The following is a 17,438-nucleotide window of genomic DNA, read 5'->3' as shown; positions in this document are numbered from 1 at the left end:
AACCGACAAAAAATAATTTCTACTCTGTAAATTTTATTTCCCTTCAATTTTTATTTGTTACTGAACATCCAAGCGTCAGTTTAATTTAAAATAATCATATTGGTAAGTTAACGTGTCAAATTTATATAAGTAAATAATTAGGTGCATGCATAACTACAACTATACGATGAAATTTAGAGTTACAATTAACTTCGATTGTTTTAACTACATATTTTAACAACATTTTATATATTATATTTAGATCGGTATTTTGCACGGATTATGAGTTTCAGTTTTATGCAAATAATAATGTGATACTATTATTTTAAATTTCGGGCCCATGCTTGGAACGGGTTACCAACTAGTATGATAAAATATTAATAAGTTTTACTCTTATATTACTCTTATTATATTAAAAAAAATAGCCTCAATATTCTGTTACTATAATTTATCTTAACCTTTTTTTACCCTAAAACCTGAGAGCCAGACGTCTTTATTCACTTTTTAACAAATTTTTATCGCAAATGAATGTGCAATCATTTTTTCTCGGGCCGGATATAATCATGATGAGAACTCGTAACGCCAAAATATACAAAATTTCATGTCAATTCGATGCGAATTTGATTATTTTGATACAATATCCTGGGTATTGCATAGAGTTGCTGAATGCTGCAAGTCTGCAACGCCGCGCAGCAATGCTTCAGTCTGCACACTACATGCAAATTATTCTGACACATAGAGGGGCCGACAAACACTCAAGATGTCACGAACTTATAAGCTTCGACAAACACTCAAGCTGTCACGAACTTATAAACTATAACTAGCTTATAAGTTGACCACAAACAGACCCATAATACATAACAACATTATTCAAGAATAGATCAACGTAGATCATATTGGTATCGGATCCACGAGGATCAAAGTAACTTCATGCTTCAGTCCTTCAGGGTGCGTGTAACGATCCTTATCCTTGTAGGTCACATGATTTACTCTCATTAAGCAGAGAAATGTAGTGATGTAACTTATTGCAACTGATGTTGGCCTTAAACATTCTTCGTTAATGTCCTTCCAATTGTCTTCGATCATTTCATATAACTTGACCTCTGCTTCTTCCTTTGAAACCCCGTGTTCCTTCATGTAACAATCGATGGATGTCGCAACATGTGGCCGACTGTGTTCCTCCTACAAATTGTGCATATACATGTTAGAATATGATACAAAGATCCAGTTGAGCATTCCTCCAAACTAGGCTTAAAGTTTTAGAATGACCGGTTATTTAACATGGTATCAGAATTCAGAAGAAGAATGTCCGGTTACTTAACATGGTATCAAGAATGACCGGTTACTTAACATGGAGATTTCAGACTGAGTACTTGTTTTTGTCGGAAAAAAGACAAAAACTGTTGGGATTTAATTTGAACAAAAGAACTGTTGCTGTGTTTGTGCGAGTCTTTAGCTACTGGCAGTTGTGGCAATCCAGCATGGAGATAATGTAGGAGTGCTGCAGAATAAATATGTTAGTGATGTAGTTTGTTCAGGACTTTCTGTTTAGATCCTAGTTTGTAGGAGTCAATTATTAATCTTTGTTATTTAAGTCTATATAATGTAACCGTAGTAGTAATAAAAGAAGCAGTTCAGCATTATCTTTGTTTTCTCCAGTTTATATAAACACACAGCTATATATATATTGTATACGATTCATAACAGACCTTCAATCTGGTATCAGAGCCAGAAGAATCTGTTTATGCCCAAGTACATGCCTAAGGCACAGTCGATGGAGACGGGTAAGAACAAAGATGGAATGATCAGCTTGAACTATCCCATGTTGACAAGAGCTAATTATACAGCATGGGCTATGAAAATGAAGGTGTATATGCAGGCTCATGGCGTTTGGGATGCAATATCATCTAAGAATCCTAAATCAACGACGGTTGACGATAAGATGGATAAAACGGCTCTGGCAGCAATATACCAGGGTATCCCAGAAGACGTTCTTCTTTCTCTTGCGGACAAGGAGACAGCTAAGGAAGCATGGGAGGCAATTAGGACATTATGCCAAGGAGCGGAGAGAGTCAAGACTGCAAGAGCTCAAACACTCAAGGCAGAATTCGAGTCCATGACAATGAAAGACTCAGAATCAGTGGATGACTTCTCTATGAAGTTGAACAACCTGGTCACAAACATACGTGCACTAGGAGAAGAAGTGACAGAAAGCTATGTGGTAAAGAAATTACTACGAGCGGTACCCTCTAAATTTTTACAAATCGCATCTACTATAGAGCAGTTCGGGGATCTCAGTGTAATGACAATGGAGGAAACCGTGGGGTCGCTGAAGGCTCATGAGGAGAGAATTAAAGGACAACCCGAGACAGGGGGAGGAAAATTATTGCTGACTAGGGAGGAATGGATTGAACGTGAAAGGGAAAACGAGAGCAAATTATTGCTAACAAGAGATGAATGGATGAGACGCTCAAATAAAGGAAATCCTGATACTTCACAAAAGAACAGAAGTAAGGAATACAATCGAGGTGCTCGAGATAAAAGTAAGGTTCGTTGTTTCAACTGCAGCGCCTATGGTCATTATGCAGTTGAATGTAAGAAACCCAGGCGAGAAAAAGAAATTAAGGAGGAAGCTAACATGATACAGATTCCAGACGACGAACCTGCACTATTGGTGGTGGAAAGCATGAAAGAAAAGAACGGAACACTAATGATCAATGAAGAGCAAGTAATGCCCAGGTTAAACCACAAAGGTACGAAAGAGATAGAGTCAAATCTGTGGTACTTGGACAATGGTGCCAGTAACCACATGACTGGACAATTCTCAAAGTTCAGAGAAATAGACACTAAGGTAACAGGACAGGTGAAATTTGGCGATGGATCGATGGTTCAAATAAAGGGTAAAGGATCTATAATTTTGAAATGCAAGAACGGAGAAAGCAGAGTTCTGAACGAGGTATATTATATTCCTTCACTTCGAAGTAATATTATTAGCCTTGGACAGCTTTCGGAAAATGGGTACAGGATAATTATTAAAGGTGAAAATCTTTGGGTACACGAAGACAAGGGTGATCTATTGATGAAGGTAAAGCGATCGCCCAATCGCCTGTACAAAATCATCATAAACAGCAGTGAGTCAATGTGTCTTGCAGCAAGGAGTGACAACGAAAATTGGTTGTGGCACTCACGTTTGGGCCACATCAATTTTAAGGCCTTGAAACTTATGAGTGCTCAAAACATGGTGCTTGGAATGCCTAAAATTCAACCAACTAACGATGTGTGCACCGGATGTTTAATGTCGAAGCAAGCGAGAAAGGTATTCCCTCAAAAATCAAGCTTCACTGCCAAAAAGACACTCGAGCTAGTCCATGGTGACCTGTGTGGACCTATCACGCCATGTACTCCAGCAGGTAACAAATATGTATTTGTTTTAATCGATGATTATAGCAGAGTAATGTGGACGTATCTTTTAAAAAATAAGAGTGAGGCATTCGATGCATTTAAACGTTTTCGTGTTTTAGTTGAAGATAGTCCAGAAAAAAGGATCATGACTTTTAGAACAGATAACGGAGGGGAATTTACTTCCAGGGAATTTACTCAGTATTGCGAAGAAGCAGGAATAGTCAGGCATTTTTCAGCTCCCTACTCTCCCCAGCAGAATGGTGTAGTGGAGAGACGTAACAGAACCTTGATTGAGATGGCGAGGTGCTTGTTGAAGGAAATGAATTTACCCAATTATTTCTGGGGGGAAGCCGTCCGTCATGCCACATATTTGATCAACAGACTCCCGACTCGTGCTGTAACCGGAATTACTCCCTATGAGGCTTGGTCGAAGGAAAAACCCCATGTTGAACATCTCAGAGTATTTGGTTGTGTGGCTCATGTAAAGGTTCCAACTGCAAATTTAAAAAAACTAGACTCCAGAAGTAAGACAATGGTCTATCTCGGAAAGGAAGCTGGCACAAAAGCATTCAGAATGTATGATCCAGAGAAGGAAACTATTTGTGTAAGTCGAGATGTTGTGTTCGAGGAGGGGAAAGCATGGAACTGGTCAGAAAGCTCGAAAGATATGATTAATGCACAACTGGGATCTTTTACTGTGGCGATGAATAATTTAGTGACATCCAATGAGCTCAATGAAAATGGAGAAGAAGCAGCAAGTTCCACTCAAAGAACATCCAACCAAGGTGATGGCTACAGTGATCATACCACAATCGATGATGTGTCTGACACAATTTCTGGAAGTGATACCGAAAGGTCACCGGAATCTGCTGGTTCTGTTGCAAGTTCAGAATCAAGTGTCGAGCCTCGAAAATACAGGCAATTAAGTGATATCTATAATGAAAGTGAACCCATTGAATTGGAGGACGAAGAGTTGTACTTGATGGGTTTAGATGAACCTGTAAATTATACTCAAGCTTCAAAGGGGACTGAATGGATGGAAGCTATGAAAGTTGAGATGAATGCTGTCGAAAGAAATGGGACTTGGAAGCTAACGGAACTGCCTCCAGGACGTAAACCCATTGACCTGAAATGGATTTACAAGATTAAGAGAGATGCAAATGGGAAGATTGTCAAGCATAAGGCCAGAATTGTTGCCAAGGGATATGTACAGAAACAGGGCGTTGATTTTGATGAAGTTTTTGCACCAGTTACTCGTATCGAGACAATAAGGCTACTGCTTGCTCTTGCTGCAAAGGGTAATTGGGAGGTGCACCACCTTGATGTTAAAACGGCCTTTTTAAATGGTGAAATCAGGGAAGAGGTTTATGTCAGGCAACCTGAAGGATTCGTTAAGCCAAGCAAGGAACATCTGGTTTACAAACTTGTTAAAGCCCTGTATGGCCTTCGTCAGGCACCAAGAGCATGGTACGCAAAGTTAAATAAATGTCTAGAAGAACTGGGTTTTGTCAGATGTGCATACGAGCAAGCTGTTTACACCAAAAGTGTGGGAAATGAAGCTTTGGTAATTGGCGTTTACGTAGATGACATTCTAGTGACTGGAGCAAGTTTGGCAGCCATCACAGAATTTAAAAAGCAAATGGCTCAAGTCTTTGATATGAGCGACTTAGGAAAGCTAAGCTACTACCTTGGTATAGAAGTTGAGCAGGGAAAAGGCTACATCTGTTTAAAACAGACTGGTTATGCGAAGAAAATACTTAATAAAGCTGGTATGTTGCACTGCAATCCAACTAAGGTTCCTATGCATCCCAGGGAAGTCATAAGCAAGGACGTGGGAGGTACAGAAGTAAATCCCACTGAGTTCAAAAGTGTAATTGGTGGCCTGAGATATCTCGTCAATACCAGACCAGACTTGGCGTATGCGGTGGGCATTGTGAGCAGGTTCATGGAAAGGCCAACTATACTACACCAAGCTGCAGCAAAACGCATACTTCGTTATGTGAAAGGGACTCTCGAGTTTGGCCTGATGTATTTGCACAATAAGGAGAATGAGGTGTTGATCGGATACTCAGATAGTGACCTGGCCGGCAACGTGGAAGATAGGAGAAGCACAGGAGGCATGGTGTTCTACCTAAATAATAGTTTGATAACGTGGGCGTCTCAAAAACAAAGATGCGTTGCACTTTCTTCGTGCGAAGCCGAGTTCATGGTTGCGACTGCTGCAGCATGCCAGGCAGTTTGGTTAAAAAGGCTGTTGTCTCAGATTGCAAAAATTAATGTTGGTCCAGTTACTTTGTTCATTGATAATCAGTCTGCGATTGATTTGGCTAAAAATCCGGTATTCCATGGTCGTAGCAAACATATAGATATCCGGTATCACTACATACGCGAGTGTGTGGAGAATGGAGAGATCGAGGTTAAGCACGTAAGAACGGAAGAACAACGTGCAGATTCACTTACTAAACCACTGGCTGCTGTTAAGTTTGAGTTTATGAGGAATTTGCTTGGAGTCTACAATTGTGCTCAGACATGTTCAAATTAAGGGGGAATCTGTTGGGATTTAATTTGAACAAAAGAACTGTTGCTGTGTTTGTGCGAGTCTTTAGCTACTGGCAGTTGTGGCAATCCAGCATGGAGATAATGTAGGAGTGCTGCAGAATAAATATGTTAGTGATGTAGTTTGTTCAGGACTTTCTGTTTAGATCCTAGTTTGTAGGAGTCAATTATTAATCTTTGTTATTTAAGTCTATATAATGTAACCGTAGTAGTAATAAAAGAAGCAGTTCAGCATTATCTTTGTTTTCTCCAGTTTATATAAACACACAGCTATATATATATTGTATACGATTCATAACAGACCTTCAAAAACAAGAGAAGATGAAAGGAAAGAAGCCCAACATAGCCAGGCAAACCTCATAGCCCACTATGTCGTTAATAATTCGCCCCATTGTTTCTGCAGCAACAACAGCTTTTGGTTTCTTTGTTGCCTTGCATGCTCCAGTTGTGTCACCATGTCCCGTACTGAATATAATACATAATCCCAGCATGCGAATGCAAGATGATGTTGTTGAGTTCATGAGATACTCTTCAAGCGATGGCACATAGTTCTTGTCACGCCATATAGACTCTTTATGAAAAGCCAACAGATTTGCTTTGAACTGTCACATTAGAGTACGAATGAAAATGCATAAATATTTAATCTTATCATAGAACCTTCTAACAAACTTGCTTTGCCATAAGATCATTTAACTGAATTCGTTACTGTGCATACCGCTTCTTTGAGATAAGAAACATCACAGTAACTTCCTTGTTTGACAATTTCTTCATCGAATTCACTGAAGACGTTCAGAGTTGTGCTGAAACACATTTTACAGTGATCCGGAAGTCCATTCATGCTATCAACATCTAACCTGTAATACATCATAACTCTTGAGATGTCTTTAACTGAACAAGCTGTACTTTCAATTAGAGAAGGGCCATTAAAAAATTTAAGAAATTTGGATCTTTGATCATTGAACTAAAACTTTTCTTTACCTTTCAATGGACTTAGTGTATGCCTTCAATTCATCCATTGTACCATATGCATCATAGAGATCATCTGAAACTGATAGGACACAAAGCATCTTGGTGTACATGATTCGGGCCATTGCATAGCAAGGTTCAAATGCAATTGCCACAGCCCATAAGTAACCTTCAGGTACCCTACTTCGAAACTCAGGAAATTTGGATTCAAAATCAATATCAGCCCACCACCTGCAAGCAATCAGTAAACAACATTTGAAAATTGCTACATCAGATAAAAAAAATCTTGGCTACATGATGATCTTCATACTCTAAACTATAAATGTTCATATATTCCTATTTTTTTAAATATTACTCGGTTTTGTGGTTGGTTACCTATTGACTAGTGATAATTCCTGCTTATACAACATCTGCACCAGATTGAAATCTAGCTTTGCAAACTTGAGAAGGATGCTGTTCCTTGATGGACTTTCCTCATAGAAAAGGATAAAATGCTTAGCCTCGATTCTCTGGATTCCCTTGTGCAAGGGCTGCTCCAAGGCACGCTTCACCTGTTTAGCTAGCGAGCCTGGACTCAGAGACTTTGCAATAGACTTGAGGTGAGAAGTTGAGAAATCAAGAGCCTCGTCTAACACAGCTTCTCCATGTGTTCTCAAATGTGCTGCTTCATACAAGCTTAGCAAACCCTCTGGATCTCTTGTAACAGCTTCACTGAATTTTCCGTCATTGTCTTTGTATTTATTCAATATATCTGACAAAATAAACAGATCGATTGTGCACATGTGACTTTATATTAGCCTATCATCTGTATGTTTCTTTTAGTTTTATTTAACAAACTATGATATTTACTCTAGCTTACCTGAAGAAACGTTGTAACCATGCTGCCTCAAGATTCGGAAGTAGAGTGCTGTAGTGAAGAGATCATCGTTTTCATCAACTTTGGCATGATCACTATGTAATTTTGCTAATATATCTTCAATGTTTTCGGCAAAGTGGTAGCCAACTCCTAAGCGTTCAACTAGGTTAATCAAAATCAGTTTCTCAGTCCATTTTCCACCATCAAACAGAAGCATGGTCCTTACTTCATTTTTCAGCGCATCACGTTCCTCTGAATAAGCTTTCCATAGCTGCATTTGTATGAACACACACATGTTAATGAATATGGTCTAAGTTCCACAACAAACCTTAAAAATCAACTACTTCCATTTACACAATAAACACCAATATGTAAGATGATTAGTTAGCAATTTTCACTAAATAAAGTTTCATTTGAACTAGCGCCCAGTTATATATGAAGGTGGTATAGATGATAAGGCAGCATGAAGTACTTATACTATCAGATAAAGGCTCGAACATGATCTTTTACTCTTCAACGGTATATGTGATAAGACAGGACAGCACGAAGTACTGAATGTAATGATTGATACCTCAAAGTCTCTGTGATTGGACATGAATTTGTCACCCCATATATCTGAACCATACTCTGCTAATGGCCGAGACTGGCTGCCCATTGTGAGATATCTGAATATTTGTTAGTTATTTCTCTTTACCGAATTGAGGTACTAAGGAAGCTAGATTGCCAATGGTATTTATAGACTTTTAAAAATTAACTGACTAGTCTGCAGATGATAACATAAAAACACCAGCCCATTCTTTGTGACTCTGAGCACCCAAACCTAACTTTGGAGATTTGCTATTTATTTAATTGATGATATTTTCCCATGTTTTAAATTAACTGACTAGTCTTCAAATGATAAAACAAAAACACCAGTCCATTGTTTGTGACTCTGAGCACCCATATCTAACTTTGGAGATTTGCTATTCATTGGCAATTCTTGAATAAGAGCTCATTATTCATATTATCGGCTTTTAATAAAGGAAGTACTGTTGAGCTTCGCTTCATGCCAATAATATAAACTACATCAAAATGAAGGCAAGTCTCATGCTCATGACTTATCTATCATTTTATAACAAACACTGCAAGAATATTTAGTTATAACGACAGAAAACTCAGTTGTTATGTTATGAACATCCGTTAGTAAAACTGTTTGCTAACAAAATGACAACTAAAATATTTCATTGGAGGAAACGTTATGGGGGAAGTCGTTGTCAACAGATTTATTTTCGTTACTAAATTTAACAGCAGAAGAGCAACGGACTAACAACAAAATTTTTATTCCAGTCCACAACAACATCCCGACCAACTTAACAACGGATTATTCTGTTGATATTATTAGCAAACCTATGGCAACCTAATATCCGTTGTTAAATTTAGTGGCAGATTTGCAACAACAAATCTGTTGCTAATATTAGCAACCAAATTAAAACGAAATTTTCATTGTTAAATTTTATAATAAATTACCAACAAAAAAACCGTTGATATTACTAACAACTCTATATCAACCTAATGTCTGTTGTTAAATTTAGTGGCAGGTGTTGCTAATTTTAGCAACCAAATGAAAACAAAATTTTCGTTGTTAAATTTTATAACAAATTATCAACAAAAAATCCGTTGGTATTATTAGCAACAAGAGAGAATCTCTGGTTAATTTTTAGTAACAAATTCGTAACAGAAAATGCGTTGTTGATTTGAATTTTATTTAGTAACAAAATACCCACTAAATCTGTTCATTTTGGTGACAAATTTTCAAAGAAAATCCATTATTATGTTATTTGCCCAATAGATGCATAACATATTCTATATATAAGATTTTTAAAATCTGGACAATTTTACAAATAAAGATGAGAAAAGACAAAAGTCTTTTTGTATTATAGTAACGCCAGCAAACAGATATAGAAATCCTTAAATACCGATAACTAATTCAAAATGGGGCCAAGAGTTACAACATCTCTCTAGCCCTATACTAAAAAACGGATCAAACATAACATCCAAAGTTAGCAAATCTGATACACTGGTACTAAACCAGATTTTGCCAGATGAATGTAACCAAAATTATCAAGCCTAATAATTAAACGGGTACTAAACCAGATTACCAGATTTCCCCGGTGTTATGTTACATGCACACAAACATTTATAATTTCAAGTCAAATGCATACCAGACATGCTAATAAGTAGTTAAATACTAGTTGTCATCATTTTCACCATCTAAATTGGCAGGGGACTGATCACATTGAAGTCGGACTGAAGTAGCTTCAATAATCCTGGCCAACTGATTTTCCATTGCTTTCATCCGTTCATTCATCTCAAATAATTGGCGCTTCGGCCTTTGATTTTCTTCTTCACCAGCAAAAGCAAAGGATGACGTGCAAGGCTTATTCTTGGACGGATAGAAAAGTCTTTTGGAAGAACCAACTCCATACTCTTTTTTTCTTGTCAAGCCCTCCAACCGCTTCAAGAAATAATGCATTATTATCCACATGCTGCCCAGTTGCCTCATGCAGTTCACGGAGTTTTAAAAAAGTTTCATGCATTAATTCATGTTACACATGAGCAAAATATACAAGTTTTGTTATACATCTACAGGTAATTCACAGAGTTTTTAGAGGTTGAGAGAGTTCATTTTAGCATAATCATGAAATTCTTAACCTCAAATAATCACAAAAAGAAACAGGTAATTTTCAAACTTGGGTTTTTTTTGTAGAGAACTCAGGGAGTTTTACAATGTATTTATTTAGTACAATCCTTTATCACACAATATACAAGTTTTGCTATACATCTACAAGTCTACTTGCTAAACTTAATCAAACACAAACCAGTCCAAGACAGGGCAAATTGCAAACATCAGCACACTTGTTTAAACTAGTAAACAAGTGGGCTTGCAGAGACGCGTGATCACATTGAATTCCAAACAACTAAACCTAAAACTATACTACTATAGTATGGGTGCATTGTTGACCAAATTTATGTATACTTGCTTCTAATTAATTCCCACGGACTCTCTGTTAACTCTGTTTAAGCAACTTTCCAACCATTTTACAAGCATATGTGCATATGTTAATCAATAGACAAACATATGTGCATAAATATCATAGTGGTGTAATCTTAATAATCAATTGGAGATTCTCAATAATAAAACTCACATATGTTTGTTGACTTTTTTTGTCAATCCACACGACTTCCTCCTCATCTTCACTCTCGTCATCCATGATATCATCACCCTCGCCAATAAAATTCTTCTTTTTCTTTACATGTCTGGTGTGTGTCTCATAAAACAGTTGGTCAGCAGTGGGGGCGCTTAAACTGAATTTTCTGTAAAAATAAAATAGAGCAAATTTTAGAGCACAACAATTTTGTTTTTAAGGAATAATTTAAAAAATCTTGTGAAAATAGCATTATACAGCTTACCAAACGAGTTGAAACCAGTCTATGTGAAGCGGAACCACTCGTATGTGTTGAAAAGGAACCATCAATCCCGTCGCGCCGATTACTTCTTTGAATGAAAGACAATTTTTGAAATTTCTCAGATTCCCAAAACTTAATCCAGCTCGCATAAACATTCTTGTCAATTCTAGTATCTTGTTTCTTATTCTTTTCCCAGTTGGAACGAGCTACAGAAACAACTTCAGAATATTTCTTCCTTGCACTTATCAGCCAACCATCATGAATAATATCATCTTCTTGCTTCCACACAAAAAATTTCTATAATAATAAAAAAAAGACAGATTATACAAAGCAATTCAAAGTTTTGATGTGATTCTCATATAAGTATATATATCATGTTTCCCATGGGATCACAAATGACTTTACTTAACTAATTCTGCTATAAAAAAACAAAAAGCAGCTGCTGTAAAAAGGCCAAAAGCAGCAACTGTATCTTATTTATAGATTTTAATTCCGGAGAAAGAGAAAACATGAGGTCAGTTAACTTTAAAATTCAAATTTATTAGTAAGTAAAAGAATGCAGATTGTTAACAGATATAATACCAATCCATTATTAGTAATGGGTCTAGAGTTTTTTCCTTGTACACTTGCTAATACGGAGTAATTATTAATTTTCAAGAATCTTTTAAGAATACTCCATAACAGTATTGATAAAAGGAGAAGCAATTGGGTATTAAATACTGTACATTAAGCTTTCATTTTTTTCCTTTGGAACTATGTCATAAAACAGAACATGTTTAGATAACACTCATAAATTTCTCAGTTAGATAATTTCATGGAATCTTCAATATATAGCATTGTTGCCCCTCCACCACTCAGAAAATTTGTACTTAATATTTTGATTGAATAGTGTGCCCTGCCCTAAGTATATACTACTAGACTACTAGTATTTTGATTGAATAGTGTGCCCTGCCCTTAGTATATCTCATTTGAACCAACTTTTTAAGTTTCATTTTTATTTTCTCAGTCCAAGTTTCCAACATCTCATTAGTTAAGAAAAGATTCAAATGAAAGGGAGGGGATTAAATGACATTTAATCACAAAAATTACAACTACCGTGTACTCTACAGAAGATAAAGGTTTAACACAATGGCATCTCTTGCCTTGGAATTATCTTTTGTGTCAATTCATCATTTGCTAACTCGGGTCTCCGACAAATCATTGCAATATCATCTCTTCCCTTAGAATTATCTTTTATTTTTCCTTCAATGGCCATTATTGTGTTGAATATATTTTCAAAGACATTTTTCTCAACATGCATAACGTCAAGATTGTGTCTAATTGATAATGTCCTCCAATATGGTAAATCCCAAAAGATGCTTTGTTTCTTCCATCCACAATTGTAAGCCTTTATGATTCTAGCATTGTGTTCATCGCTTCCTAATTCAGTAACTTTCATCAAACCAAGTGCCTCAATTTCTTGAAATGCATCTTCACCTGTTCGCACTGGTGGGGCAGATTCAGTCACTGTCTTTCCTTTGGTAAACCAATTTTTATTCTTTCAAAATGAATGATTGGAAGGTAAAAAATTTCGATGATTATCAAACCATGTAGTCTTTCCACCATTTTTAAGATTATAAGCATCATAATCACGAGCACAATGAGGACAAGCTAAGTGACCAGCAGTTTTCCATCCAGATAACATTGAATAAGCAAGGAAGTCACTAATAGTCCACATCAACGCAGCTCGCATACGAAAATTTTATTTCAAAGAACTATCCCAAGTCTCCACGCCATCTTCCCACAACTTTTTTAACTCAGCAATCAGTGGTTGAAGGAAAACATCTATCTTCTGTTTTGGATTTTTTGGCCCAGGAACAAGTAAAGACAGAAACAAGTATTGTTCGTTTGAACACATCCACGGAGGCAAATTATATGGAGTCACTATAATTGGCCAAGAAGAATATTTTCTACCTGTTTCACCAAATGGTTGAAACCCATCAGCAGAAAGTCCAAGTCTAACATTTCTCACCTCTGAGGAAAATGAGGGATGTGCTTTTTCAAATTGTTTCCACTCCTCTGAGTCTGAACAATGGTGCATCACATCTTCTTCTTAATAATGTTCGGCATGCCATCTCATATGGGTTGCAGTTGTAGGTGAAGCATACAACCTTTGCAATCTCGGTGATAATGGAAAATAGATCATCTTCGTAAAAGGCACTTTCTTTTTCTCCTTCTTGGATCTGTTAAGCTTGGTTTTGTATCTTGCATGTGAACAAAATTTACAGGACTCCATGTTGATGTCTTCACCCCAATATATCATGCATCCATTAACACAACAATCAATATGCTCAGAAGGAAGCCCCAATTCTTCCATATATTTTTTCGTACTGTAGAAACTGTCAAGAAATGAATTATCTTGAGGCAAGATGTCTTCAAAGAATCGTGACGTCTAATCATAACATGCCTCTGACCAATGATGGTCATATTTCAAACTCAACATCTGAGCCATGGTAGACAACTGAGAAGTTTCACAACCTTCATATAACTCTCTCTCAGATGATTTTAGAATATCATACAACTGCTGTGCTTCTGCATTTGGCATCTCTAGATCAAAACTTGGACCGGCAACATCCATCACCATGTTGTACATTTGGTTTTCCTCGTCTCTTCTTCCTTGAGTATTGGAGTAATGTGTAGAAGATTGTTCTCCACTTTATCTAGCAACATATGACTCTCCATGTCGATCCCACACATAATAATCTCTTACAAACCCTTTCTTCAATAAATGTAATTTTACTGTCTCCGCATTCCATAATTTGCCATTCTCATACTTAAAACATGGACATTGAATATTTGTCCCATCCATGGACGATTCTTGAGATATAACATATTCCATAATTTCTCTAACCCACTTAAAAAAGCCGAAGTTAAGAATCCTCTACTATCGATCCTTTGATACATCCAATCTCGACCATTATTCATATTGAATTTTTTGATTTCCTACCAAAAAAATAAATATTCACAACCCAACTAAAGTTAACAATTTTGCCATAACATAACATGAGTATGGTGTCAATTAATTGTTATAATTCATTGTTAACCATTTAGATACCAAAATCAAATGCTAATAAGAAAATTGTAATTATACGAATCCAAACCAATCAAACTAGGTACTGTACTGTACGTGATTACTCGCATGGAATTTTAAAAATTGGAAACTAATTAATTAGTTTCATTTTATCATCATACTTAGACAAAGGTTAATATTGGCTAATTAATCATGCAATTAATTACCTAATTAATAATATGCGCATTAGCAACATATATAAATAATATATAGTATCATTAATCATATATACACACTAAACTAAAATATAGATCTCAGATGATAAATGTAGAATGGAAACATGCGTTTATCCGCCTCGGTATTTAGAGAAATATTTGCAGTCTTCGGCGAAGGAGACAAGGGACCGGAGGGATAGTTACAGGAGGAAACCGAAAGTGATAAATGTATCGGCTGAAATTTGTGGATCGTCGTTGTGCTGGAATTTGGGGAAGAAAAACGGTGGTTTTATTGGATCTGCAGAGTAGAAAACTAGGAGAAGAGGTTGGATATAATTAAAGATGAGATTGAATATGTATCAGCAGGGGCGGACTCAGCTAGGGGCTGGGGTGGGTCATAGCCCCGGTGAGTTTTATAATTTTTAAAAAGTTACAGTTGATTTGGTCTAGGAAATACAATTTAGCCCAGGTCAAAAAAAATTCAAAACAAGTCGTCATAGACTCACATGTTTCTATCATAATAAATTTTTAGAGATTGAAGTTTCTTTGAACTTAATGGTTCATATATTTAATAAATTTTAACCGTTCTTCAAAGTCTTTTAGTACTTATTTTCAAAATTAATTTAATAATTTCCGAAAGTTTTATCTTCTATATAAGAAGTAGCGTCATAAATATAAATTCAAAATATTTTCTTTTTAAATTTACTTAAAATTAAAAATTATTTTCTTGATAGTAATAACATATTAGTTAATTTTCTTTAATTTTATTTCACTTTCATCATATATAATTTTATATAAAATTTCGATTTAAAAAAATACAATTCTTTTTATTTACTAAATCAAATATTTTCCTTTTGTTTTAGATTTAATTTGAACGTAAATTCCTTTAGTAAAACAATCTACCAAAAATATAAGACGTTAAAGTTTACCTTATATATTCATTTTAACATCGTAAAATCAATTATATCTTAAATACATGGCTACAAAAGAAATTAGCTTGATAATCATACCTGTATTTTCACTTTCTTATAAAAAAAATTTAGCCCCGGTCATCTTAAGATCCTGGGTCCGCCCGCTGAACGGTAACAGGTAGTTGGCATTAAATATACAGAGTTAGGCTCTGTTTGGAATTGCTGTTAAAAATTGTTATGCTGTTAGAAAAAAATGCTGCTGAAAAAAGTGTTGTTGTAAAAATCAGATGACTGTTTGGTAATTTTTTTGATACGTATATGTTTTGATGCAAAAAATTAAAAATAATGATGCTTTTGGTAAGGTTTGATGGTGAAATCAGCATTTGCTTCCCGCAACAGCTGAAAAGCAGCTTTTTCTAAAAGCATGGGGGGACTTGCTTTCTCTGACAGCAGCTTTTAGGCCAAAAGCACTTTTCCGAAAAGCAACTTTTAAATTTTACCAAACAGTTTTTTAACAGCAACAGCAATACCAAACACAACCTTAATATACCAACGGAATAATAACGGAATAGTAACAAAACACTTAACATTTCAACGGAATGGTAACCGATTTCTTTTAACTGGTCTAGTATAACAACGAATTATTAACGGAATATATGTGGAAAATAAGGTTGAATTTATGTTGGCATGTCATTACCTTTCCGTTGTTATGGGGTGGCGGGATTTTTTGGCGCCTTTTTTACCAACAGAAATATCCATTATTAAATATTCGTCTGTAATCTGTTACTAATCAATTAGTATACGGTTAGTTTTTCAAGTTTTTAAGTTCTGTTGACAATCCGTTGGTAATTACCAACGTGTTTGTTTCCGTTACCATTTTCCCTTGGTATAGGTAAGAATTCTTGTAGTGAATATTGTTTAGCAAGAAGATGCTTATAATATGTGTATATAAGGCTTAACATGTATGCCTAATTGTTTAGCTCAGTTGTTAGGTGCTCAATGTTGAACAATATAAGAGCATATCAGGGCCTTCCTCTGACTTGTTGGTCGTGTACATCAAGCATGAGTCGTAGCTTCGCATGGGATGTAATCTATTCGATTCACGATAGGTTGATTAATATTAGGGCTGCTAATGTACAGACCTATTTGCGAACAAACTCGAACTCGGCTTGTTAACGAAATCAAGCTCGAACTCGAACAGACAAATGTGTTCGTTAAGCAAAACGAGCTCGATCCGAGTTTTGGGTTGTTCGGCTCGAGCTCGGCTCGAGCTCGCTCATTAAAACTCGAAAAAATTATAATATATCCTGAATATTTTTAGCCATAAATTGGTGTTTCGAATTTTTTAAAAAATATTTCCATCGATCCAACCGTATGGATGTCAAGATATATGTATATTTTAGTGATATAACCAAAGTTTCAAAAAAAATAATTTTACTTGATAAGTTATTTTCACAGTCAAATGGCGGTTGACCTGATTTTTTTTCTAGCTCGGCTCGTTTATGTTCGCGAACAAGCTCGTGTTCGGCTCGTTAGTTAACAAGCTCGAGCTCGAATACAATTTTTGTTCGATAAGAAAGCTCGGATCAGCTTGGTTCGTCGGAATAAAATAAAGCTCGATTTTGTTCGATCAAAACTCAGCTCAGCTCGGTTATAATACTGAAATTTGACAAAATTCTACGTGTCTGCGAGAAAGAGTCACATCCAGGTTAGATTTTTCAACATCATGTAGGCTCAATTCGTTCGTTTCTTATAGTTTCGTGTTGTGTACTTTCGTGTTTCGTGTCCCAAACCCGAACCGTTAAGGATTCGTTTCGTTTCGTGTTCTTCTTTTCGTGTACATTTGATGGCGTATTTCGTGTAGTTTAAAATTAATAATAAAAAAAGATAAATTTAATTTATATATAAATATTTTGTTTTTACTAGTCAATTGTTCAGTTAATAAGTCATACACACTCAAGTACGTTCAAATCTTGTGAAATTTAAATTTGATTCTATTTTGAATCTATTTTTTGTAAAATTTATATGTAAAATATTATTGTAAGATATATGTATCC

The 17,438-nt window shown here is 35.8% G+C and overlaps 1 protein-coding gene across 1 annotated transcript; it reads right to left on the bottom strand.

Annotated features, from left to right (window-relative positions):
- Positions 1-837: 837 nt before the first annotated feature.
- LOC141696788 (valerianol synthase TPS8-like) lies at positions 838-8,478 on the bottom strand. The gene is made up of 7 exons (XM_074500914.1): positions 8,331-8,478; positions 7,763-8,030; positions 7,279-7,654; positions 6,916-7,134; positions 6,653-6,791; positions 6,294-6,539; positions 838-1,161 (listed from the first exon to the last, which is right to left on the bottom strand). The coding sequence occupies exons 1-7, from the start codon at positions 8,412-8,414 to the stop codon at positions 871-873; spliced, it is 1,623 nt and encodes a 540-aa protein (XP_074357015.1). The 5' UTR covers positions 8,415-8,478; the 3' UTR covers positions 838-870.
- Between the last annotated feature and the right edge of the window lie 8,960 nt (positions 8,479-17,438).

Source organism: Apium graveolens, chromosome 11, assembly GCF_009905375.1.
Source record: "Apium graveolens cultivar Ventura chromosome 11, ASM990537v1, whole genome shotgun sequence".
Taxonomy (NCBI): domain Eukaryota; kingdom Viridiplantae; phylum Streptophyta; class Magnoliopsida; order Apiales; family Apiaceae; genus Apium; species Apium graveolens.
This window is presented reverse-complemented; position numbering and strand designations above follow the sequence as displayed.